At 41.5% G+C, this 27,209-nt stretch overlaps 1 protein-coding gene across 5 annotated transcripts in view; it reads right to left on the bottom strand.

The window, feature by feature from the left end:
• Window positions 1-27,209, bottom strand: part of TDRD3 (tudor domain containing 3) — a 301,146-nt gene that overhangs the window by 68,472 nt on the left and 205,465 nt on the right. For all 5 annotated transcript variants that reach the window (XM_037894974.2, XM_037894990.2, XM_037894967.2 and 2 more), the window contains 4 exons: window positions 26,367-26,516; window positions 25,433-25,573; window positions 14,871-15,027; window positions 14,353-14,478 (listed from right to left, as the gene is read on the bottom strand). In XM_037894974.2, coding sequence (XP_037750902.1) covers window positions 14,353-14,478; window positions 14,871-15,027; window positions 25,433-25,573; window positions 26,367-26,516 — 574 coding nt within the window. The remainder of the gene's footprint in view (window positions 1-14,352; window positions 14,479-14,870; window positions 15,028-25,432; window positions 25,574-26,366; window positions 26,517-27,209) is intronic.

Raw genomic sequence — 27,209 nt, 5'->3', positions numbered from 1 at the left:
TATGGTTACAAGAGTCACCATTTTGAATTTTTTTTTTAATAATGAATTTGTTGAGGCATCTGAGGTCAAGAATGGGTCGCCACCGCCCAGTTTTCTTTTCTGTTAAAAGTGATGGGAGCAGAACCCGTTTCCTCTGTGTTGCGTGGGCACTGGTTCTACTGCTCCTAATTGGAGGAGGTGATGCACCTCTTAGTGGAGCAGTTGTTCGTGAGAGGGGTCCCGGAAAAGGGACAGGGTGGGGGGCAAAGATAGGAAGGGAATGGGCACTGAAGTAGGGATGATGTTTTCTTTTCCCTCGACCACATCTTCAGATTTGCTTATTAGTGGCAGGGGGTTGACATGGAGTCGATGAATTGGTACAGCAACGTTGGTATCTTGGTTGCTGTTGATGTTGTTCATATGGTCTATGACTTTGTTGACATACGTCGGGTAGCGTGGATGTTGATAAGGTTGGTATCTATATTGTCTCCTCCTATTTGCAGGGGTTTGGATACAGAGACTGTTATGTCGCTTTCAAGTCCTTCATGGAGTGAAGCACATCGTTGGTGTTACTGGCAAATAGTTTTCCACCATCAAAAGGGAGAGCTTCGTTGGTATTCTGAACCGTCCGAAGAAAAGACAACGATGAAAGCCATGAAGCTGAATGCATCACGACTGCTGTAGCAGTGGACCTTGCAGCTGTATTAGCAACATCAAGCGCAGCTTGTAGTGCGGTACGGGAGATGATTTGTCCCTCAGAGACTATGGCTTTAAACTGATGGTTTTTTTGCTCTCTGGAATGTCATCAATAAAGTCCATGAGTTTCTCATAGTTTTTGTGGTCATATTTTGTCAGAATGGCCAAATAAATATCCAGAATTATAATGTGGACGAAGCATACACTTTACGGTGAAGCAGGTCGGGCCTTTTACTGTCTTTAACAGTTGGGGTAGATCTTGGAAACTGGTGTTTGTTCTTTTGGTTAGCTGCCTCTACTACCAATGAGTCTGGCGCTGGGTGAGTAAAAAGGAATTCAGACCCTTTGGAAGGAATAAAATATTTCCGGTCAGCTCGCTTACAGGTAAGTGTGCTAGTAGCCGGTGTCTGCCATGTGGTTTTGGCAGGATCCATAATGGCTGAATTTATAGGTAAGGCAATCTTGGATATGGAGGGAGGTTGCAGGATGTCAGTCAACTCATGTTGGTTTTCAGAAACTTCCTCTAGATTGATCCTCAATTCTTTGGCGACTCTTTTGATAAGGTCTTGAAATTTTAAGAAATCATCAGACAGCGTTGGTGGGGCAGTACAGCCTCATCCTGTGTGGATACGGGCTCCAGAAGGGTTGGGGACGCAGGTGTAGCATATTTATCGAAGTGTGAAGTAACAACTTGTTGTTGTGTCTCATTCGTAGCTGTATGCACTGGTGGTGGCGAGGTGGCATTGCTCCTATTTCTGGCACCTTGGCTATCATAGTGGAATCGCTTATATGGTGCCCATTGACCTCACTATTGCCACTGAAGGGCATAGGTGGTGCCATTCACGGGTCTGTAAACCAGGGAGGGAGGTCTTTGATGAACGAAGACCTAGATTTTGTGTGACCAGTGCAGATTTGGGTCTGTGACTGGGAAAACTGGTATGATGAAAAGTCTCCCTGCACTATGGCTTCCTCATCACTAGAAAAGTGAGGTATAGCAGGAGACAGCTGTCTGGACCGCATGTGAATGTCCGGAAAAAAAAAAAAAGGTGTCAAGTAGATGTGACTGTAGGTTAGGTGACACCTGTAGGTTTGGTGAATGAATGAACTGCGGTGCCAGAGAGCCTGAGTGAGAGAAACCCTCTGCTGGAGCGCCTGTGGCACTGGAGGGTCATTTGGCACCGACTTTCTCTACACCGTAGCGATCAATGCATGCACTGAGGTCACTGGTGCCGGGGAGATAAGCGCAGCCCACGTCTGTTCCGGCAAGGTCCTCTGTGCTGGCACCGTGTCCATGGCGGTGCCGAACGGTACCATGAGAAAGGCAGGCAACTGGAAGCCTGAACTCTCAGCACCGGGAGCTTGCACTGTCACCGCAGCCAGAGGCGGGATTAGCGTGATGCTGGAGGAACCCGGTGCATCAAAGGTGCGGAGCCGAGAGAAGGTCTGCATAGAAAAAATAGACCTGCTCAGCGACCTTTTTGCTTGCGATGTTTCCCTTCTGGGTGAGTGAGGTTGGCATTTTCTCTTTTGTCCTTTCAGGAGGCAGGAGGGCTGCGGTTCACTGAGGAGCCTGTACCTGGGTCAGAAGCAGGTCCGAGTGACTCCTGCCCAAGAATCATTTTCAGGCAGAGTTCTCTGTCTTTACATGCCCTGGATTTTAATTTGGAACAATGGGCACATTGTTGAAGAATGAGGGACTCCCGCAGGCATTTTATACACTGGGAGTGATCATCCGAGATAGGGATGACGTCCCTGCATGTAGTGCACTGCTTAAATCCTGGGGAGCCAGGCATATTAGCGTCGGCTGGAGGCTGAGGGGAAGAAGCGAGAACAATTTTTTTTTTTTTTAAAGGAATGAACTTATCTTGTAACTAGAGTGCTAAACTAAGGGAAAAAAGGATGTAGAATGGGTAACAGAAAAAGTTTTAACAAGTCTGCTGTAGGTCCGACTCCAGCCAGGGATCGTAGAGAAGGAACTGAGGAGTTCGGCTGCCCATGCGCACTATTAAGACAAGACTGGTATGTGAGGCAGCCTCTGCGCATGTGAGGCCAATACGGTTACTGCTATAAAAATCTCCGAACAACGGTGCAGGGGCACACCAACATCTACTGTGGAGCACCCACAGGTACATCTTTCAAAGAAGAACTTGACAGTCTGGATCTGTTATAATTAGGGTTCAGTTCAATACAGAAAATTCAAACTGGCTCTTCTTTTCTATGCATATTTACTGTGACACACAAGGGGCCCTTATAAAAATGCCTTATACCTTTACATTGAGAGAATCAAAATCTAACAAACTATAAGTCTTACAACCACATTTAATTACAGGAGACAAAAATATATTAGCCAAGTAATACCTATTGGACTAGATCTACTTCATAGCCTGGACCTAGCTGGAGGGTACTAATGAGTTTATTGTGCAGTGTTTGACATCATCAGTTGTATATGGAAAAAATACAGAATGATAAGTGAAGCCTACCTGCCTTGTCATTCAGTGTTGAAAAATTTAGAGATAGGGTTAAATTTGCATAAAGGTTATAGTGTCTCAATAAACTTGGGCTATGTAAATTGGTCGCTAAATAGGTGCAAGTATTCTATGCATCCCTTAACAGAAAAAGTTAACACTAATGGATGCTGGTCAAAGGTTTTCTTTTTATGCAGAGATGGCAGACAGGGATGTCCCTGGTTTCCACTACTTTTTGCCCTCTCCAGTGAACCACTAACTAAAGCTCTCAGGAAAGCAACATATTTCCATAGGGTAGCAAATACACAAAACTAAATTTGGCACTTTATAGAGATGACATGCTGTTTTGTCACACAAACAGACACATCAGCCCAGTTATTATTATTATTATAACTGGAAGTTTGGGGAAATGGTTTGGAAAAATTTCCATTTCTAAATTAATTACATGCCAGAAGGCTTTTGTCTTCTGCCAAGTAGTTTTAAGGAAGCCAACTGGCATTTCCCTTTTAAACGGTCAGTCAATTATTTTACTTCTTTAGGCCTCCTTACATCTGTGACCTTAAGAAGATTACATGGAAAAAACCTTACTCCCTTTTTTAAAGGAATCAGCAGGAACTTGCTGAGCAGGAAATACCAGCCAGTGCTGTTTAATAAAATCAATTTTATTAAGGGAATGGTGTTTTGCAATATATAAAGATGTTATTTCTAATTTTCTGAATATAAGTTAAGCAATTGGAAATGTGTTTCTGTATTTCATTTGGCACGAAAAAGTAAAGGGAAGTTGCTATTTTGTAATTGGAGACTAACATTTACAAAAGATTAATTGACCTCGTAGAACCTTGAAGTAACATGCAACTAGAGGAACTAGAGGAAAAATATATATCTTTTTATTCGATGTTTTGGTTAAGTCTAACAGATGAAAGTAAGTATAGTAAAGTAAATAATTAGAGACACATTAACAAAACACCAAAAAAATCAAATTTCCTTGCCGATCCTACCAATGTCAAACTACAGTGTTAAAGATTTGAATATATCTAGTTTAATTTTCACCAATAACGTTGAATTACCTTTACCATCAATTTCACTTTTGTTTGTAGGCAGTTTCACTTTTTGGTTCTCATGTATTAGCACCAAGCTGCAGTGCTTTTGATGCAAATACTGCACTGGAGTATTTAAGTCCAAATAAGAAAAGAATATTTTGATTCATAGAAATGATGCAATGAGGAAGTTTGGTTGTTGTTATGGGGGGAAGGGTGGTATTCTTTGTACCTCCCCCCAGTCCAAATCATAAATTTTGTCAGATAATACAAAAACCTACATTTAGGTGTTAATTGGATTGAATTGATGCAGGGAGACAATTTTTTTAAATTACATTTTTCTATTCTGCCCTGACAAACGAAATGCACAAATTCATTTATAAAATTTTACCTTATTTTGAAAATGTATTAGGAACAACAACAATGACACATTTTACCTTTGTCTAGAATAGGAAATGAGGCTGTTGAGGATGTGAAGCATTAACTAACCCTAACCTTTCCTCAAGTGTAAAAATGAAGGTCAGTACCTTCTACCCGAAATCTGACTTCAGCCAAGTACATTGAAAGTGAAAGATATGTAGACTTGTGTCTATGCTGTGGAAAAGGATGTGATTAGGCTGGGGTTAGCAAACTCATATTAGTTAACCCTGGTCTAACCTCAAATTATTTTCCTAACCTAGACAAAGCCTTTGAGAAACACTATAATGACAAAGTTACTTTACATAGAAGTTAGATGCAGAGTAGCAAATAATGTAAGATATATAAAATGCAGCTAGTAGCTCTTCTACAATGTGGGTCTATTAAAAATTCTAGGAACATAGATACACATTTTATTTAATTATAGAAATAGAATGTTAGCATATTTAATCATATTTAAATTATCATAGCAAAATGGAAAATTTTGTTCTTACCAGGTGATTTTATGGTGAGCTGATAGTTCCACAGTAAGATTAATATTAAATATTTTGATTTCCATCTGGGATTTCTTCAAGAATTACTGTATAGTTTAGCTACCTATCTTCATCCCCTCTTTTGATTGCAAAAATCCTTAAATCACACTAACTTACTAGTCCAAAAATGTCTCCAGAAGTAATCATCTTGATGAGTCTTATGAATTTGGTATCTTTCCCTTGCACAGTATTGAAACTGCCTTTTTGTATGTTCATCTCTTCTGGCTCTGCCCTCTCTTGCATCATCTTCTTTTCATCAATGCTACACTCGATACTGCACTTAATACTAAAAACCATAACAGCCTGTTCGATCACCTCACAGTTCACTGAAGCTTCGGGCACCTTGTGATATTTGTTTTATTCCGACTTAGTTATCACAGTTTAGGGTAACTGTACCACTATTTCCCCCTCATGGTCCAGTAAGGGTAATCACTTTAGGCTTATGGTTCCACAGTTATCACCTCCCTCTGGTGGAGACCCATGTCTCTTTCCTTTCTGACTGGGGCCTTCCAGGCTGTACATCTCCTTGCCTACACTGAGTTCCTCAGCATGCCAGACTGCCAAAATGGTCAGTCTGCATGTTGCTTTCTCTCCAGTGGATATAAACAGTCTAATTTTCCACACTTGTAAGTTACCACACGGTCCTTTCTATGCAAGTACATTTGTTCCTGAGGTAAAAGCACTACAGAGAAAACATTAATAACAACAGAACCTACATGCTTGCTAATAAACTTACCAGAGATCACCCCAACTCCAACAATGGCTCTGGCAGATGTCAATCCCACCCTTCCACTTGGACAGAAGAGTCTGTCTTTTGCAGGATCAGAAGGAAGGCCTGGAGTCTGTTTAAACTCAGACTATTTATCCATAAGTCCTTTCTTTGTCTGTTGGCCTCTGGAGAATCCAGTCTGAACCATTACATGCAAATGTCTTCAGGTGGTGGTACCTCTCTGAGGTGTTACAACCGGAGTGAATTTGCCTTATCATCCCCCACTGTTCTTAATTCCTGGAGGAGCTGTGATTACCCTCCCCCATGGAACTTCCAGACAATCCCTGGCACACAATGATACATAAACTTAAAACAGTTAAGATCTCCCGCACACACATTACAGGAAATTGCCATATCAGTCACATTAGTCATCAAATATTTTTATGACTGTTAATGGGCACTAATTTCTGCTTAGGAAGATAGGGTAGGAAAGCACTTTTGTACCAATTTTTCTGTCCACAGGCATATCAAGTCACTATGTAAGGAAAAGGAAAGTGAAGATCATCCCAGAAAGAAAATGTACTCCTAGATAATAATTTAGTGGACTGACAATCCCTTAAAAAAAAAAAAAAAAAAAAAAAAAGATTGCTGGTAAGAGAATTAAGGACACACTATAATTTACCATTATCACTATGTTTTTTTATTGGTGGTCTGTATTTTCATATCAATAATTATCCCTTTTAGACCCAATTACAAGTACTCCTGTTCCAGTTCATAATTACAGGTAATGCTTTCTGTTACATCTCACTGCTATCATAATCCATTCCCCAGTCCATAGAATCCAATGCTTATAGCCCTTGAGCTCCTGCCAAAATATGGGATACATAATGCTTCTAAATTCCCATTTACTAAAGGAAAGATGTAGTTACAAGATACTTAAGATAAAAGATGAAGACAAAGGACTCAGCCCAATGTTATTCAATATCTTTATCAATTACCTTGAAGAAAATATAAAATACATAGTTAAAATTTGCAGATGACTCAAAAATTGGTAGAGTATTAAATACTGATGTTGATATATAAGTAATACAGACCAACCTGAATCACTGTTATGATGGGCTTATTTGATCAACATGCATTTTTATCACAGCCAAATGCGAAGTCATATATATTCAGGAGCAAAGAATGCAGGCCACATTTATAAGATAGGAAACTGCATCCAGGAAAGCAATGATTCTGAAAAGGACTTAGGAGCCATGCTAGATAACCAATTGAATATGAGCTCCCCCTGCAATGCTGTAGTTAAGAGGGTTGACACAATTCTTGGATGTATAAAAAGTAGAATATCAAGTAGAAGTAAGGAGGTGGTATTGCCTTTGTGTATAGTAGAGGTCAGACTATAAATTGGAATACCATAAATTGGCATCCACACTTCAAAAAGGAGGATGACAAATTGGAAAAGATTCCAAAAAGACCAAAAAGAATAATCTGAGGTCTGGAAAACATACCTTATGGTGGGAGAGTAAAGAAGCTCAATCTATTTAGCTTGTCTAAGAGAATTCTAAAAGGAGACTTGATCATAGCTGACAGGTACCTAACAAGGGAAACTGATTTGTGACAAGAGATAGCTCTTCATTCTTGCAGAAAAAGACATAACACGATCCAGTGCTTGGAAGCTTAAGCTAGACAAATTTAGACTAGAAATACAGGTCCAAATTTTACTGTAATTAACAACTGGAACAATTTCTCTTGGGACATGGAGGATTTTCCATTACTTCAAGTCTTTAGCTCAACACTGGATATGTTTCTAAATGATATGCTACAGCTCAAATTTAAATTATGAGATTGATACAGAAGTACTGGGTGAGGTTCTTTGGTCCGTATTATGTAGGAAGTCAGACTGGATCACCACAATTGTTTTAGGTAAGAGACCTCAATACTGATACAGAAATTATATTAATAATTTTTATAACATAATTGCCACCATACTTGCCTGGGTCTTGATTGAAGAATAGGGCACATTTATCATTACTTTTATACATATGGTGCTTTGGATATACCTCAGATATATTTGTTTTTGTTTACTTAGTTATATGAACTAGGGGCTGTCAATTAATCACAGTTAACTCAAACGATTACCACAAAACAAATTAACTAGATAAAAAATAGTTGTGATTAATCGCAGTTTTAATCACACTTAAAACTTAATCAAATACCAATTTAAATTTATTGTAAATATTTATGGATTTTTTTCTATATTTTCAAATATACTGATTTCAATTACAATACAGAATACAAAGTGTATAGTGCTTACTTTATATTATTTTTTATTACAAAACTACCACACCCAATTCCAGAAGTTTCTGGAATTGGGTGTGGCAGTTTTGGGTATGCTCAATAGGTTCCTGGTAGCTGGACTCAGACTCCACTAAGGGCAAGTAGTTGGGGCAACTGCCTTGCAAAAGGCCATGTCATCTGTGTGTGCTGGGAGTAGCTGGGCCACAGGAGCAGAGAGAAGGCTGTCTTCCCCTAACTCTGAAAAATTTTGCAGCAGGTTAGTGATACTGTTAACACTCCTGAGTGACGTAGTTATATTGATATAGGTCTGTAGTGTAGATCACACCTAAGTATTTCTCAGAAAGTCACAATTTATTAAAGAGTGAGACAACACGTCATTAATTCTCTCCATAGGCAATACAGCAATGTCCAGACTTTGTGTAAAATGAAAGCCTGAGAGAAAAGACAATTACCTGTTCTGTAACTGGTGTTTTTCGAGATGTGTTCCTCATGTCCATTCCATATTAGGTGTATGTGCTCGCCACATGCACCAGTGCTGGAAGTTTTTCCCTCAGTGGTATCCAGAGGGGACTGGCTCTGGTGCCCTCTGGACTGGGATGCACATGCCGTGGTATAAGGGGCGCCTCCGGCTACCCCACCCTCAGTTCCTTCTTGCTGGAAACTCTGACAGTGCGGAAGGAGGGCGGGTCATGGAATGGACATGAGCAATACATCTCAAAGAACACCAGTTACGGAACAGGTAACTGTCTTTTCTTCTTCGAGTGCTTGCTCATGTCCATTCCATTATAGGTGACTCCCAAGTAGTACCAATGGAGGTGGGTAAGAATTCATGGATGTGTAGATTGCAACACAGCTCTGCCAAACCTAGCGTCATCTCTGGCCTGCTGTGATGGCGTAATGCACCGTGAATGCGTGAACCGAAGACCATGTTGCAGCTCTGCAAATGTCGTGGATGGGAATGTGCGCCAGGAAGGCCGCTGAGGACACCTTGGCTCTGGTCGAACGGGCCCCCATGATCAGCAGTGGTGGGACCTGGGCCAGCTTGAAACAGGTCCAGATGCCAAAGGTGATCCAGTTGGAAATCCTCTATGAGGACACCGGAGGCCCTTCATCTTGTCTGTTGTCATGATGAAGAGCTGGGTTGACCTGCACAAGGGCTTGGTATGCTCCAGGTAAAATACCAGGGCACATCTGATGTCCACGACGTGCAGCTGCCTTTCCTCACTAATGGTGTGAGGCTTGTAACAAAACACTGGGAGGAAGATGTCCTGGTTGACATGGAAGGAAGACATCATTTTTGGCAGAAAGGCCGGATCGGGTCGCAGTTGAACTTTGTCCTTCTAGAACACCATGTGTGGCAGCTCTGATGTCAAGGCTTTAATCTCCGACACTCATCTCACCGATGTTATTGCCACAAGGAAAGCGACCTTCCATGACAGGTGGGAAAGGGAGCAGGAAACCATAAGCTCAAAGGGCAGGTCCATGAGCCTAAAAAGAACCAAGTTAAGGTCCCACAGGAGAACAGGGGCCCGAATCAGCGGGAAGAGCCTCTTGAGGCCTCTCAGGAATCCGATCGACATGTTGTGCGAGAACACCATCTGACCTTGGATCGGTAGGTGGAAAGCGGAGATGGCTGCAAGGTGCAGCCTGATGGAAGAGAAGGCCAGCCCCTCGCTCTTAAGATGAAGCACATAATCTAAAATAGATTGTAAAGGGAGTTCGATGGAGAGATGCTACATTCAGACGCCCAGTGGGAAAACCTCATCCACTTTGCCAGGTAGGTTGCTCTAGAAGAAGACTTCCTGCTTTCCAGGAGGACTTGCTGGACTTGTTAGAGCAGGCCCGCTCCTCTGGGTTCAACCACGCAGCATCCAAGCTGTGAGGTGGAGGGAGGTGAGGCTGGAGTGTAGGAGGCGCCCATGATTTTATGAAATCAGATCTGGTTGGTCGGAAAGGGGCCATGGAGGGTTGCCGCCATGTCCATGAGCGTGCCGAACCAATGTTGGTGCAGCCACATCAGGGCGATCATGATGACTTTGGCCTTTTCTCCATCTTTGACAGGACTCTGCTGATGAGTGGGATCGGCAGGAACGCATACATCAGACCCCCGGACCATGATAGGAGGAAGGCGTCAGAGAGAGAGTCCTTGCTCAGACCCTACAGGGAACAGAACCGATGACATTTCCTGTTCTGTCTGGTGGTGAACAGGTCCACCTGGGGAGTTCAACACCTCTGGAAGAGTGATCAGGCTACCTCTGGATGAAGTGACCACTTGCGGTGAGAAAAAAAAGGACCTGCTGAGGCAATCTGCCAGCATGTTCCTGAACCCAGGGAGGTGACAGGCCTCCAGGTGGATCGTGTGCTTGATGCAGAAATCCCACAAATGGAAAGCCTCTTGACAGAGAGTCGACGAGCGTGCTCCCCCTTGCCTGTTGATGTAGAACATCAAGGCTGTATTATCCGTCAACACTCTCAACACCTTGCATCCGAACAAATCCAGCCTCTCTGAGTCCTTATTTTTAGGTATAGCTCCCGGTTGGCCTTGCCTCTCCCGCTCATTAACGGCTGCTACTACCAGGGAGTTTGGGGATAGGTGGGTATAGAGGTACTCATGACCCTTAGCCGGAACAAAGTATTTTCTTTCTGCCCTCTTGGAGAGGGGGAGCATGGATGAGGGGGTCTGCCACAGGGCATTTGTGATCTTTGACACCCCCTCATGCAGGGGCAGTGCCACCCTGGCCAGTGCTGTAGAGCAGAGAACATTGAATAGGGAGTCCAATGGTTCCTCTAGCTCCTCCGCATGGAGCCCCAAGTTAGAGGCAACTCTTTTCAACAGTTCCTGATGGGACTTAGCATCATCCTGAGGAACTGGGTGAGGGGGACCCGCAATCGCTACACAAGGTTTCAAGAAGAACACCTCTTTCTTCTGTGGTAAGTTGGAAGCCCAAAAGCATCCATTAAGCACAGTTTCAACATGAGAAACAGAGGAGAAACTGTATGAATAAATCACTCTTAGTGAGAACGTTGCATGGAAAGTGAAGTGGGCGCCCTGACCCAAAAGATATACCACAATGCATATCACATTGAGTGTTACACCAAGAATGTATGTAATGTGTTGTGTCAAAAGGTAAAAGCAAGAGAAACAAATACTGATTTTATTCCTACAAGCTGCAATACTTAGCTGGAGTACAAGAATTGAATCACAGTGGCTCTAATGGATACGAAAGTAATGGTGATGGCCAATGCAGAGGCTAAATACGGAGAAATATATGCTTTGAATGGGATTGAAGAGGAGCAAATACTTAGCACAAGGCTCTTATTGAAGATGAACTGTGGGATATGATCATAGTTCTTAGCAATCCCATCCACAGAAATTAATCACAGTGCATATTCTTAAAGGCTACAAAAGATGTGGTACCATCAAAAGCGGAAGAAAGCACTGATGTCAACAGTAATATGAAGAGACTGTTTGCAGCTGCTACAGGGATCCATAGCAGATGCCAAACCTGAAAAAATATTACTGCCTAACCTGTACTACTACTTTAAGTGATGTATCAGTGGTTGAAGTGACTTTATCACCAGCATGACAACAAGCAAATGGAGCAGAAGGCTGCCATTTATCACAAAGACTCACGTACAAGTGCTTGAGTAAAAGGCAGGTTTTCAACACATACACAACAACTGTGCGGCATACAGATAACCTACCATAACAAGCAGCTGTTGGTTTACCAATTGATTCCAAAACTTGTGGCAAATTTCTCGTGTATCTTGCACAGCATTGGCTCCTCCATTGATTACAACAAAGTACTCCATTTGGAAAATGCAATTGCAAACAAGATTATTTGCCACATGGAACTGAATGAAGAATTGTATGTTCTCCCAGACCTCATCAAGGGCAGGTTTAGATTTTGTGCTCCTGATAAGATATTCCTGGAAGATCCAGCAGGGGGCAACGGTACTATTGTGGTCTGCTATCAGGAGTGTATTAACGGGGCAAGTCCCAGCCTCAAGTGTTGTCTAGACAGTAAAGAACCGCTCCTTGAAGGAGCTTCCTGACTTAACTGGGACTTGGTCCTGCTTTGAGCAGGGGGTTGGACTAGATGACCTTCTGGGGTCCCTTCCAACCCTGATATTCTATGATTCTATGATTCTATGATTCATTACTCACTCATTTTCCTACCAAGGTACAAAAATTCCAAAGCCAAGAAGTCCAGTTTTCAATGAAGCAGCTGTTGAATCGACTACAGGAGAACCTTTTACATTCACTAATCTTGACATCATTTGGTTATTGAGAAAGAGTGGAATGCATTCCAGAGGTGAAAAATCACTGAATACAACTTCAACTGAAGAGATGAAAGAGGTAGCTTCAAATGAGCTGTACACCCAGGACACACCATATCATAGCATTTCAGGAGACAGATACATTCCAACACGGTTTGCCTTTAATTTGGCACTACAGACAGCGCTAGAGTGAATGACCCATGTATGCTTCCTGCCAGTCAGACTTGCCTATCCCCACTGATAGTTCAGTTAACATTCCTTACCCAGCTGGAACTGTCTAGGGGACTTCCTGATTGTTTTTGTTCTCTGAAGGTAAAAGGCTAACGCTCATTGGACATTGAGGGAGATTCTTCTGCAGATGCATGCTGTTTCGGGAAGAAAATCAGTCAGTGAATGGATTGGTTAATATGAAACTGGGAGATTACCTTTGGTAAAAATTTCAGGTGTTGATGTAAGAAGACCTTATCTGAGTCGAATACTGTAAATGATGGGTCCGCCATCATAGCTCCAAGTTTCCCAACCCCCCTCTCACCGAAGTGATAGCAACAAGGAGGGTGACCTTCATGGAGAGAAGAGACATGGAGCAAGATGCCATTGGTTCAAAGGATGTTAATACTGAGAGTACCAGATTCAGACACCATTGAGGCGCTATCACTTGGAGAAGTGGGAAGGTTCTTAGGAGGCCTTTCCACAATCTAGCAGTTAGCAGGTTTGTAAAACCAAAGTAACACTCCATAGAAGGATGGAGTGTGCTGATCGCTGCTACCTGGACTCTCAAAGGGCTGAGGGCAAGATCCAACATCTTTAATGATAGAACATAGTCCAGGATTAGCAGAATCTCTTCTGCTTTTGGTAAAATCTATGTTGTGGCCAAGACGAAAAGCATCTCCAATTGGCCTGATAACATTATCGAATGGAATCTTTCCGACTATTAAAGAGAATGTCTTATACAGCAGAGGAACATGCCCGTTTGATAGTTGATGAGAATCTAAATACCACACTCTGAGATGGAGCAGACATGGATCGACTGGGATGCTTGATCTTGCCCTTGTACTGGGTCAGAAGATCGGGACGGTCGGGATGATAATCGGTGGGCAGGATGATATGTGCAGGAGATTGGGGAAGTGCTGTTACTAAATAGGTGTAGAGAGGCACTTACATCAGTGGGAGCCAAATTTAAGTGAAGATACTTCCACAGCTAGGTGGACACAAGCATCTTATATTCATCGAAATGTGGCTGAAGAGGAAGGAACTGAAACCCTATGAACCCAGAAGAAAATGAAACTAGCCCTCTCATGAGAAAATAGTACTGTTTTCTTTGGGATAGTCAGGTCCCCTTTCTTGTAAGCATCTTTATTTCCTTTTACCTTCTGTCCCCTGCACTCTTAAGTGGTTTGGATATGCAGACCCACCTTGAGATAACCCAAGGCCTCGTTACTTCCAATCTGCTTCATATCCACTCACCCATAGTTCAGCAAAACCACACACTATTACCTCCACATCAGCCTTTTATCTGAGCAGTGTATTAAAAGAACTCACAGAAAATGATAATTTAACATTTTCATGGCTGTAGTGAGGCGGAGTGGCCTCCCCCTGAGCCAGAGGGGGAGGGACGACCATGAACACACTACAATGGCAAACAGATAATGTAATATTTTCCATTAGATCCATGATGATGATGAAGTAATTAAGTCTTTTCCTATTAATAAACTTGTAACATCTCTTTATAACCAAGTGATAGTGAGAAAAGATGAATATACATTGTTAATTGAACACCATACATACATGAAACATGAACAACCTGGATTTTCAGATGTTCTGACCTGACACAAATCTCAGTAACATCTATAGAGAAGAAGGTGCTTAGCAACTTAGAAAAATTAGACCAGCAGTGTCTGATCTTGCTTCCATAGATCATTTTAATTTCAACAACGTACCTTCTACTGTCAGTGTACCCATTTTGGACTCTAAGAAGTCAAACAGTGTGCTGGGTGCAGAAGGTCTGGCATTTCCTAGTTCCTCTTCATCTTCAGGTCTTAGTCGGCCTCTGCCCTTTCCTTTCCCTGTGGATATTACAAACAAATGACTTAGATCCAGACAAATCTACAGAAACTCTACATTTCTTTTTATTATAATTGTTTTTATAAAACAGCTGAAGCCGTTAAACAGGAAAATATAATCAGATCCACAAATTACATGGATTATTTTCAATTAAGAACACTTAAGTGTGCGATTTTTAACTAGGAAACAATTATAGATATAATATACAGAGGTACTTTTCCAATATTCACTGTCAGGTCTTGAATTCATTACGACTCAGAGGAAAACATACATGCAGTTATGCCCCTGCATAACTCCAAATACACTAACAAAGGCCACTATTATCTTTTTGTGCTTGTGGCACAAGATCCCCTATTAGACACTTTAGTCTAAAACACAGCTTTACAAGTTATACCTCTAGGTGGTGGTCCCTGGATAGGTTTCTGTTTACTGCTGTTCAGAAGAAAATTTAATGCTGCTTCTAGGCTGTTGCTATTATCCATAAGCGCCTGCCTTGCTGCTTCTTTACTGAAACCCATTTCTGTTATGTGCTTTAGAGCCTTTTCATCAACCTGTAATAAAAGATATACACAAAAGTAATCACAGGCTACAACACAGATTCCATAAAATACTAGGTTTGCTTGTAAATTGCATATTAATATTTAATTAAAACATTAATTTATTTTTCATGTATGATGATAAATACTTAGACAGGGCTATTTATAAAAATACTAACAAATAAGCTTTCATGGCTTCATGTAACTGACTAGAGTACACTGAAGAGACAGGAACAGATGGTAATTTTAAGAGATGGATTTTATGTGCTTTGGGAGGTTTCCTTTGATTTTTGGGTTTCATTTTTTGGAGGGATTTTTGTTTTGTTTTTCTTTTTTGCTTTGATTTAATTTCAAATAGAAAACCAAAGAAATAATATTACATGATGTCAAATTCTGATTCCCATAGTTTAACTCTCACTCCATCAAACAAAGAAGTATCCTGATAGACAGCAGTATCTCTCCTCTTAACGGGAAGAAAGAAGGCAAAAATATATCAAGCATAGTAATGGGCCAGCCTTTTGTGCTTGGTACAAACATTTCCAAAGCTATGACTGACAATGGCTGTGCAAAATCAGATTATACATTCTTCAAAATAGGGAGGTTAGATATATAACGAATAAAGGTCCTGCAGAATAAAACTGAAAGAAATACAAGTAATTTTCCTTCTTCAGAAATACATGACTTCTCATTCCCAATGATATGAAACATTCTGATAGAGAGCAAATATAGCTATCAGTGTACACATAGTAAAGGTGAAGGCCTTACATAATATTGCTGTTTGACGTACCAAGCTGAAAACTGAATCCTCCAATCCTCCATTTTGTTACATCTAATAAATGTGTAGTATGAGGAAAAGGTTCTAGCCTCACACACCTCCCTGTAAAAATGTCACACTTCTCTGCCTAAAAAAGGGGAAAGGGACAACCCTGTATTGGAACAAACATACCAGATAAACTGGACCATATCACTCGGTAGGTTGACAGTGCAGTGGATGTTTTAGAAATATTTTGGTATATGTGTCAAACATGAAAATTGAGTAATTCCTTAATGCAAAACTAAATAAAACCCAATTAAAAGAACACAATTAGTTTTGCTGAGAGATTAGTACAAGTTGTGCAACAACAAATGTAACCATGTGATCTTTTCATTATTACCCATTTTCTCCTATAGTTTGTTACTTTCACAAGTCTTGCTTCCAATTAGATGCATCCCAATTACGGCATATGGGTGCTACTACAACACAAGTAGTAAATAACAGTATTTAAACATCAGCCATCTAGTTTGCAGATACAAATATCCAAATTCATTTCCAAAACCAAACTGGAGCATGCAAGAATAACTTCTAAAAAAGAATAAAGTATAGTTGACTGGGGATAAACTAAAACTCCTACACTTCTGGCTAAACTGATTCCACTTCCTTCATAATTCCTTCCGCATCCCCAAATAAACAAGTCCACCCAACAATATTCTTAGACTGAATGTCCACAAACTGAAGCACAGGACGATCACTAAATAAAAACACTTACAATTACTCATGTCCTCTGCAATGTCATAGGAAGGATGGTCTATGTTACTAACACTAAAGTGACATACGTACAATGCCCAGCTCAGCAACAGACTTCCCATGTGAGGCTGAACAAGTTAATCTAACTTGGGACTCAGTCTCTCATCTGTAAAATAGGCATAGTGCCTCCCTATCTTACAGGGGTGTGATGAGGATAAAATCCATTAACGACTAAAATGCACACAGATAGTACAGTGACATGGGCCATGTAGGTGAGCATATCAGTAAAAAAACAGGTAGATTAGAATGCAGCTCTCCTGGAAAAAAAATGACAGTGTTGGTTTAGAATCCACTCCTTTAGTGCCAGCTGGAGCCTTCCCAGTATATCTGTTCTACTGTTCTGTCTCCCTTGCAGATAGACAAGGCGGATGAGGTAATATCTTTTACATAGTTGTCATAGAGAAAAAAGGATATTCTACCATGTACCAGTGGTGCAGCACCTCCTTTCGGAGTTGGAAATACTCAGTGTTCGTGTCTGCTGATGTATATGACAGCTACTGTTCTCACCAGGAGCTAAGCAGCAGCCACAGGCTGAACTGTTGAGAGCTAATCTTGGACAGGACCATAATCTGAGACATGAGGGAAAGGCAATTTCCCAGAGACCCTCTTTGTTACATAGTCCTTATAACATTCAAGGTATCTATGGACTCCTCAGGATAATCAGTCTCTTTCTTCTCTTATATATATATTGTACCAAAAGCTTCTCTCTCTTCCTCATTCTTATATATGAAGACCGGAATGAAAAATAAAAAAGTAAGATTAGAACAGGAGGGTCTGTGTTTTAAAGCTGAAGAAAGCAGAATGATTGATCTGAAAGTAAGTCGTCTGGTACCGGTATAATAGCTATGACAGAAACTAGTTCATTGCTTCATAGTACACGAGGCAAAGATGCTGTGGTATCAGATTCCTTTATAGGATGTGGGAGAAGGTAACATAATGAAAGAAACCATCTTTGTTAAAGATTTCATTTCAAATAAACAACCATGCCTAATATTAGGGCTACAAAGGATAAAAGGAGCTGATTCTTCACTGTCTTGGGACCTTGAATAAACATTTACATTATCACACCACCACCAAATCAGAACATTGTTATATGCAGTGTTGTTGTAGCTGTGTTGGTCCCTGGATATTAGAGACAAAAGGCAGATGACATAATACCTTTTATTGGACCACCATCTGTTGATGAGTGACAAGCTTTCGAGCTTACACAGATCTCTTCTTCAGGTCTGGTCCACACTACAGTTGATCTAAGTTACATAGATGTACCGCAGTCACAGCAATTAAATCACTTTTACATGTCCACACTACGTTCCTTGTGTCAGTGGTGCATGTCCTCAATAGCGGCGTTTGCATAGATGCAGAGAGCAGTGCACCCTGGGTAAGCAGCCCACTGTGCAACTCGCCACCATCTAGCGCAGGGTGTTTTGTAAAGGGTTTGCAATGCCTCCTGGGGGCAAATGAGACATGCAGGGGTGACTGGGAACATGATTTCTAGATCCCATGATGGTGTGTTCTCCATCCCATAATTTTACCTACATCCTATAACGTTTCGCACCTCTTTTCAAAAGCCCCACAAATCTGCGCATCCACCATCTCTGTGAGAAGCCTGGTTCCTGCGTAGCTCTGCACTATTGTGATGAGCATTGCGAACACAACGTGCCTGATCCTGCAATATTTCCAGAGTCAGGAGAGGAGCCACATGGAAAACGCGCCATGGAAAGAAACACTTCCAGGCTGTTGTTGGAAGTCGCAAAGCAGCTGCAGAAAGTGGAGTGTTGGTTCTGGGCCCGAGAAACAAGTACTGACTGGTGGGATCATACTGTTATGCAGGTATGGGATGACAAGCAGTGGCTGCAGAACTTTCGGATGTACAAGGCCACATTCCTGGAACTGTGTGCAGAGCTCGCCCCAGCCCTCCGCTGAAGTAACAGCAAAATGAGAGTTGCACTGACGCTGAGGAAGCAAATGGCAATCACGGCATCGAAGCTTGAAGCAATGCCAGATTGCTACTGATCAGTCGGGAATCAATTTGGAGTTCGGAAAGTGTTCAGGGCCATTAATCACATCCTGCTACGAAGGACTGTGACTCTGGGGTATGTGCAGGACATACTGGATGGTTTGCTGCACTGGGGGTCTCAAACTGCACTGGGGCGATAAACGGCATGCATATCACTACTCTGGCATCAGACCACCTTGCCACAGAGTATATCAACAAAAAGGGCTACTTTTCTATAGTATTGCAAGCACTGGAGGATCACCGAGGACATTTTACTGACATCAGTGCAGGATAGTCAGGGAAAGTGCATGACGCATGCATCTTTAAGAACAAAGGCCAGTACAGAAAGCTGCAAGCAGGGACTTTTTTTTTTCCAGACCAGAGGATTACTACTGGGGATGTTGAAATGCCAATAGTGAATGTGGGAAACCCAGCCTACCCCCTTACTCCTGTGGCTCATGAAGCTGTTCACTGGCCACCTCGACAGCAGCAAGGAACGCTTCAACCATAGACTCAGCAGGTGCACAATGACAGCTGAAAGTGCCTTTGGCTGCTTGAAAGGCCGCTGTCACTGTCTACTCACAATATTAGACCTCAGTGAAAAAAATCCCCATGGTTATAACTGCCAGCTGTGCATTTCAGAATCTCTCTGAAGCAAGGGGGGAGAACTTTCCAAGAGGGTGAAGGTGGAATGGCTGTCTGCTGATTTTGAGCAGCCAGACACCAGAGCTATAAAAAGAGTTATTTGGATCAAGGAGTAAAGATCATTTTAATAAGGAGCCACAGTAATGTGTGTTACTGTTGTGTAGTGTGCCTGTTTTTTGGGGGTTTTTTTTGTTTTTTTTTGCACCCCAGTATGAATCTTGTAAGGAGTGCTGTGCAAGTGGTAATATAACATTGCAAATGTCCCTATCACTATTAACTGTGAATGATGTCAGCCCCGGCCACCATATGTTGTGAACTAATAAATATGAATTAAGTTTCCATAAATAGAGTTTTATTCCAAACACATGCAAACAGACACTTATAACTGAATGAAACTTTATGAATACAGGGAAAAGAACTTTTGAAGGGGAAAGAACATTTCCATTTTGCAAACACATACACCAACTGTCTCTCTCAAAGGTTGGTGTATATGCGGCTGTGATGGTCCGTACTCTCCGTGGGGGTGGAGTGGTAGGGATAGTGCAACAGCCGCAGATGCCACGTGGAATGTGGGGGGAGGAAGTGTACGGAAGTCCCAGAGTGCAGTTCTCTATGGGCTGCAGAGGGAGGTAATCATGGATTTTTTTGAGCCTGAAGGTCAACAAGTCTCTCTGGCATGTCTGACTGATGCTTCAGAAGTGCTATCGTCTCCTGCGTCACATCATTCTCCTTTTTCCATGCTTTTTTCCTGTCCGCACTATCCCTGTCCATTCTGTCCGCGAGCTTGATCCTCCAAGCCTTGTGCTCAGTACCCGCAGCACTAAAGGCTTGCAGGATCTCTTCGAACACATCATCCTGCGCCCTCTTCCTTATCTGGCTGAGTTACTCCACTGCTGTGGTTGGAAAGACCCTCAAGGCCACATTTCCAGCTGCAAAAAAATACAGTGCACAGAGGTACTATTGTGAGTGTATTCACAAGATAAATGGAAACTTGGTATACTGAACTCACTCCCCTTGATCCACACAAGTTATAAGCACGACATTCTCACTTCTGCTTGGAATTTATAGAGCATGGTGGTAGTCCCAGACACGGCAAATATGCTGCGGGGAGGGAGGGGGCGAGCTGGCACAGTAATGGGGAGGGGAGCTCACAGGCAAGAGTATATGCAGCTAGGGTAACTAAACTGAATACTGGCACCATTTTCCACAGGCAGTGGTGACTTCAGCTGATATCTCATTCCTGAGAGTAACGGAGGCTGAAAGGGAGCTGCTCCTGCACGTGTCCAGCTGCAGACCGGGTCCATAGGCTACTAGCCTGTGTGCTGCAATGATGCCTGCTGAGTGGTGTGGAAAAGTGTGGAAGAAATAAGGCAGCCATTCCCGGTAGTCTTCAATACAGGATTGCAGAGTACCTCCAGGAAAGTTTCCTCAAGATCTCCATGGAGGATTCACAGGACATCTTCGTACACACAACAAACTGTTCTGCAGGGTCCCCTCTGCCTAACTGTACAGGGGAATGAGAAGCAGATAGCAACTCTACCTCTACTGGTTATTTCACTACGTCTTGTAGCATGATAACAATGAGTAAATGAACAGAGGTGTCCCTGCAATATCAAATCAAACTGCAAAAAGAAAAGGAGTACTTGTGGCACCTTAGAGACTAACCAATTTATTTGAGCATAAGCTTTCGTGAGCTACAGCTCACTTCATCGGATGCATACTGTGGAAAGTGTAGAAGATCTTTTATACACACAAAGCATGAAAAAATACCACCCCCCACCCCACTCTCCTGCTGGCAATAGCTTATCTAAAGTGATCACTCTCCTTACAATGTGTATGATAATCAAGGTGGGCCATTTCCAGCACAAATCCAGGTTTTCTCACTCCCCCCCCCCACACAAACCCACTCTCCTGCTGGTAATAGCTTATCTAAAGTGACCACTCTCCTTACAATGTGTATGATAATCAAGGTGGGCCATTTCCAGCACAAATCCAGGGTTTAACAAGAACGTCTGGGGGGAGGTGGTTAGGGGGAGGGGGGGAGGTGGTGAAAAAACAAGGGGAAATAGGTTACCTTGCATAATGACTTAGCCACTCCCAGTCTCTATTCAAGCCTAAGTTAATTGTATTCAATTTGCAAATGAATTCCAATTCAACAGTTTCTCGCTGGAGTCTGGTTTTGAAGTTTTTTTGTTGTAATATCGCAACTTTCATGTCTGTAATCGCGTGACCAGAGAGATTGAAGTGTTCTCCGACTGGTTTATGAATGTTATAATTCTTGACATCTGATTTGTGTCCATTTATTCTTTTACGTAGAGACTGTCCAGTTTGACCAAAGTACATGGCAGAGGGGCATTGCTGGCACATGATGGCATATATCACATTGGTGGATGTGCAGGTGAACGAGCCTCTGATAGTGTGGCTGATGTTATTAGGCCCTGTGATGGTGTCCCTTGAATAGATATGTGGGCACAGTTGGCAACGGGCTTTGTTGCAAGGATAGGTTCCTGGGTTAGTGGTTCTGTTTTTGGTATGTGGTTGCTGGTGAGTATTTGCTTCAGGTTGGGGGGCTGTCTGTAGGGAAGGACTGGCCTGTCTCCTAGGATTTGTGAGAGTGTTGGGTCATCCTTCAGGATAGGTTGTAGATCCTTAATAATGAGTTGGAGGGATTTTAGTTGGGGGCTGAAGGTGACGGCTAGTGGCGTTCTGTTATTTTCTTTGTTAGGTCTGTCCGGTAGTAGGTGACTTCTGGGAACTCTTCTGGCTCTATCAATCTGTTTCTTCACTTCCGCAGGTGGGTATTGTAGTTGTAAGAATGCTTGATAGAGATCTTGTAGGTGTTTGTCTCTGTCTGAGGGGGTGGAGCAAATGCGATTGTATCGCAGAGCTTGGCTGTAGATGATGGATCGTGTGGTGTGGTCAGGGTGAAAGCTGGAGGCATGTAGGTAGGAATAGCGGTCAGTAGGTTTCCGGTATAAGGTGGTGTTTATGTGACCATCGTTTATTAGCACTGTAGTGTCCAGGAAGTGGATCTCTTGTGTGGACTGGACCAGGCTGAGGTTGATGGTGGGATGGAAATTGTTGAAATCATGGTGGAATTCCTTAAGGGCTTCTTTTCCATGGGTCCAGATGATGAAGATGTCATCAATATAGCGCAAGTAGAGTAGGGGCGTTAGGGGACGAGAGCTGAGGAAGCGTTGTTCTAAGTCAGCCATAAAAATGTTGGCATACTGTGGGGCCATGCGGATACCCATAGCAGTGCCGCTGATCTGAAGGTATACATTGTCCCCAAATGTAAAATAGTTATGGGTAAGGACAAAGTCACAAAGTTCAGCCACCAGGTTAGCCGTAACATTATCGGGGATAGCTTGTTCCTCCCCCTTCATCAGGCTCTTCCATGCTGTACTGTATGGACTTGTTCGACTGCTCTGGAGTCAAAAAGAGGTCCTGGCTCACTGAGTCATTGGATCCCGGGTTGCCTGTCCCCCATTCTCCTCCTCCTCTTCCTTGTCCAACACCTCATCCTCAGGATTCACTCCAGTAGCCTGTGATTGTGACTCCTCCCAAGTACACATGGGGCCCTTGTAGATGGTGATGGGGTCACTGCCAAAGATGGTATGAAACTCTTTGTCAAAGTGGCATGTCTATAGTTCCACATCAGAGCAACTTGACTTCTAGTACACCTGCCACAGGGTCCTTGACTTTCACATGGCACTGCTGCATGTCCCTGTTGTAGATCTTCGCTCCCATGCCCCAAGCGATTTGCTCATAGATATTGACATTTCTATGGTTGGATCAGAGCTATGTCTGCACAGCCTCTTTTCCCTATAGACCCAGGAGATCCATCACCTCTGGTGTACTCCAGGCAGGAACATGTCTGCAGTGTAGAGCCAGCATGGTCAGCCATGCAGTTGCTATGTGAGCTCTCCATGCTGAGCAAACAGGAAACGGAATTTCAAAAATTCATGGGGCTTTAAAAGGAGAAGGGCATGTACCTGTATATCTGGCAGTGGAGCTCAGAATGGTGACCAGACCGGTCATGGAGTGGGGGGGCATTGTGGGACACTTCCTGGACATCACTGAAGTTGATGTAATTGTGTGTCTAGACTGACACTGCATCACCCTATGTCAACCTAAGCACTACACCCCTCATGCAGTTGGAGTTGGTCATTTGAGGAAGGCAGAATATTATAACTTAACTTATGAAAAATTCCATTTTTTCAACTCCATATAAACAGCACCCTGTACTGTATCTGTGACATGTATCTCAGAAACACATAGGATATAAATGTAAGAAACACTTACCACATTAATGATCTCTGACTTTTTTTTTTAAGTCTTTAATTACATTTAGCATTTTTAAATCTAGTGCTGGAGGCAGCCATCTTGCTGAAAACAGATGGCATTTATGACACACACAGTATAAAAATCCTATTAAACAGTTACTTTAAACCAGTCTCTAACCTGCTTTATCAATGGTTTTAACAGTTGGAAGAAAAAGTAGACATACACAATATTTTTATATTATTAAGCAATTATTAAAGCAGATCAAACTAGTTTACTGTCTCTTCTATGGTGCTACCCCATTGTCACAAATGACACCGCTTTCCAGCAAGACGTCTGCCTCCAGCACTAAAACACAAAATGTCAATTGCAATTACATACTTAAAAATATCTTTCATGGTTTGTTGATAGCGAAAAACATTTCTAACCTTATAAACTTATAGACCATCGGACTGAGCAAAATAGATGCAGGTTTTTTTAAGGACTGTTTGTATATACTATCAATTTTTCTCAGTGAAGTGTACTGAAAGTTCACAAAACTAATAACACTTCTGTCATAAATATAAAGGGAAGGGTAAACACCTTTAAAATCCCTCCTGGCCAGAGGAAAAACCCTTTCACCTGTAAAGGGTTAAGAAGCTAGGATAACCTCACTGGCACCTGACCAAAACGACCAATGAGGAGACAAGATACTTTCAAAGCTGGAGGGGGGGAGAAACAAAGGTTCTCTCTGTCTGTGTGATGTTTTTGCCGGGAACAGAAAAGGAATGGAGCCTTAGAACTTAGTAAGTAATCTAGCTAGATATGTGTTAGATTCTGTTTTGTTTAAATGGCTGATAAAATAAGTTGTGCTGAATGGAATGTATATTCCTGTTTTTGTGTCTTTTTGTAACTTAAGGTTTTGCCTAGAGGGATTCTCTATGTTTTGAGTCTGATTACCCCGTAAGGTATTTACCATCCTGATTTTACAGAGGTGATTCTTTTACTTTTTCTTCAATTAAAATTCTTCTTTTAAGAACCTGATTGCTTTTTCATTATTCTTGAGATCCAATGGTTTGGGTCTGTGTTCCCCTATGCAAATTGGTGAGGATTTTTATCAAGCCTTCCCCAGGAAAGGGGGTGTAGGGTTAGGGGAGGGCAAAAGGGCAAAAGACAAAATAGTTTGTACCTTGGGGAAGTTTTAACCTAAGCTGGTAAAAATAAGCTTAGGGGGTTTTCATGCAGGTCCCCACATCTGTACCCTAGAGTTCAGAGTGGGGAAGGAACCTTGACAACTTCTCACCAAGTAACTGTGATATAGATTTGAAAATATTGTTTTGAATTAAAATGGATAGTTCTGAACCTCCTGCCAGCGGCTCCCATCTTACAAAACGAGAGACATTATTTGTGACCCAGACAGCATGGGGTTCCAGGATGAGAATTAACAGGAGTTTCCCTCTTTTATTACCAGTTAAAATAGCAGAAGCAGTACTTCACTGCATGGTTTAAACACGAAACAGTAAGCATATTCTTTTGATGATAAACTAATACTAATCCAGAACGAAAATAGTCTTAAAATGTCTTGCTTTGAGCTCTTAAAATGTGGTATAAAATTGCCATTGATTATAACAGTTAAGTTACTTCAACTTGCAAACTGCTGCATTTATTTTAAAATTCAAGAGAGAAAAATATTACTGTAATGAGCCTACCACACAAATGTTACAATTTTTTGTTTTGTAAGAGTTTCTACTCAGTTGCAATATACAGCCTGATTAATTGTATCCTCCATGAGTTAGGTATTCCATGAAAATAAACCAATCTCAACAGAGAGTAAAATATAGAAATCTATACAACCTTTTATAGAAACTGAAGGAAAATTCACTATCTCATAGTTTTTAGTCTACATGTCAAAATACTGATATTTAAGGTTCCACTTAGATCCTCAGCCTTACCAGTTCACGATAGACACCTTCATTTTTCCCCTCAGGTTTTGTTATCTTTTCTTTCTGGAACACTTCCCTGTTTCGATTCCCTCCAGCACTCACATTAAGATTGCTTCTAGTACTGCCACCGCCTCCTCCAAATGTCTTGGTCTTTAGATAAGAAGGGAAAAAACCTTCAGTAAACAACACAATTAGGAAAATAACCTTTAAGATGCTACAGAAAAATGCAGTAAATCTCAGGTACCTAAATGTTTATCGTTATCCTTTATATAGACAAATAAAATGTTAATTTCCATAAAATAACAGAGTAATTGACTAGCTAGAATTTCCCTTCTCCCCTATGTCCAGGCGAGGCTGTAAAAACAGTGATATAATTTTAAGTTTTATGAGTTACTCTGAGGCAAATCATAAAAATAAAATCAAATGGAAAAGTGTAAGGAAGGATATAAAATAACCCAAGGATTAAACATGTTAAGTTCCATACAATTCAACATTACCGAACACAATGAATCAAAGTTTTTTGGGAGTTGGAAATAGTGGCTGAATTTAATACTATTACCTTAATCTCAGCATCAAAATAGCTTCAATACAGGCGCCTAGTAAGCAAGTTTTGCTTACTCAAATTGTACTGGCTGCATAAAGCAAAACTGAATTATAAAATTCATGCATATTTTAGCAGACTTGGTTAGGTCAAAATTAGATCCACAAGAAAATATTCTATGGTCAATCTACATCATATTATCTCTTTAGAAAAGGGAGAACACACCTCATATTTCCAAAGACTCATTGCCTTAGATGTTTTATTTTTCTAAATATTTGGTAGACAAAGGAACTTAAGAAAACAGACACCATAATGTGACTCACATTAAGGAAATAAATACTTGAAAAAACTAAAATAATGAAGTACAGTAAGTAAAATACTGTAGCAAATGTATATTCTAACCTCCTTGCTCTTTGCTACTTCTGCAATAGCAGCTGTTCTCTGTTTTTCAAATTCATCATTGTCTCCAACAGGCTTAGCAGTGCTCATCATTTGCAGAGTCTTTCTCTGATCAAGTTCCCTGCTGTCCACTTGCACAGAAGACACACATTTCTGTAACACAAAAGCAGTATTACAGAAATTTACTCTCTCCTTTCTATTTTCAGTTACAGAACAAAATATTCATATTTCATTAGAGTATTAACTTTTGAAAAGAGTTAATCACAAAAAATATACAGTTAGGACAACTAAACATCTTGGTTTACAACATATGTCTGGTCCATGGGAGAAAGTGGCCTTCAAACTTTCACCTCTAGTAAAGGAGGAGGGGATCAAAATTTTGGCACACAGTCTAACCCTCCAAGGATGGAAGATCCAGTTGCCAGGGAAATGTGGCAAGAAAAATTATACGGGGAAGTTTTCAAAAGCCAAAGTTAAAATTTTTGAACTTGGCTCACAGGCGCTAGCCATAAATTCATTAGGTAAACCCCTAAATAAAAATGATCATCAGAGGTATTAAAGCAAATCCCATTGTCTTCTGTGTGAGTTGGGGATGCACAACACCTCTAAAATCTATTAAGTGTTTAACTTTAGGCACCCCTAAAGTTGTATATTTTGGCTCACATACACACCAGATATCTGATAGTGGAGCAGCATTTTGTATTTGCCAACCACTTAGAGTTCTCGGGTCTCAAAGATAACTAGTGTTGAACAATTCTCTGGATGATGGGTTGATCAAGTTCAGTACTTTGGCAGGTATCCAAGGATCCACCAGTATCATCACATGATTGATGGCAGGAGTTATTA

Source organism: Chelonia mydas, chromosome 1, assembly GCF_015237465.2.
Source record: "Chelonia mydas isolate rCheMyd1 chromosome 1, rCheMyd1.pri.v2, whole genome shotgun sequence".
In the NCBI taxonomy this organism is placed as follows: domain Eukaryota; kingdom Metazoa; phylum Chordata; order Testudines; family Cheloniidae; genus Chelonia; species Chelonia mydas.
Note: the sequence above shows the minus strand (reverse complement) of the source record. Positions and strands in the feature narration are given on the sequence as shown.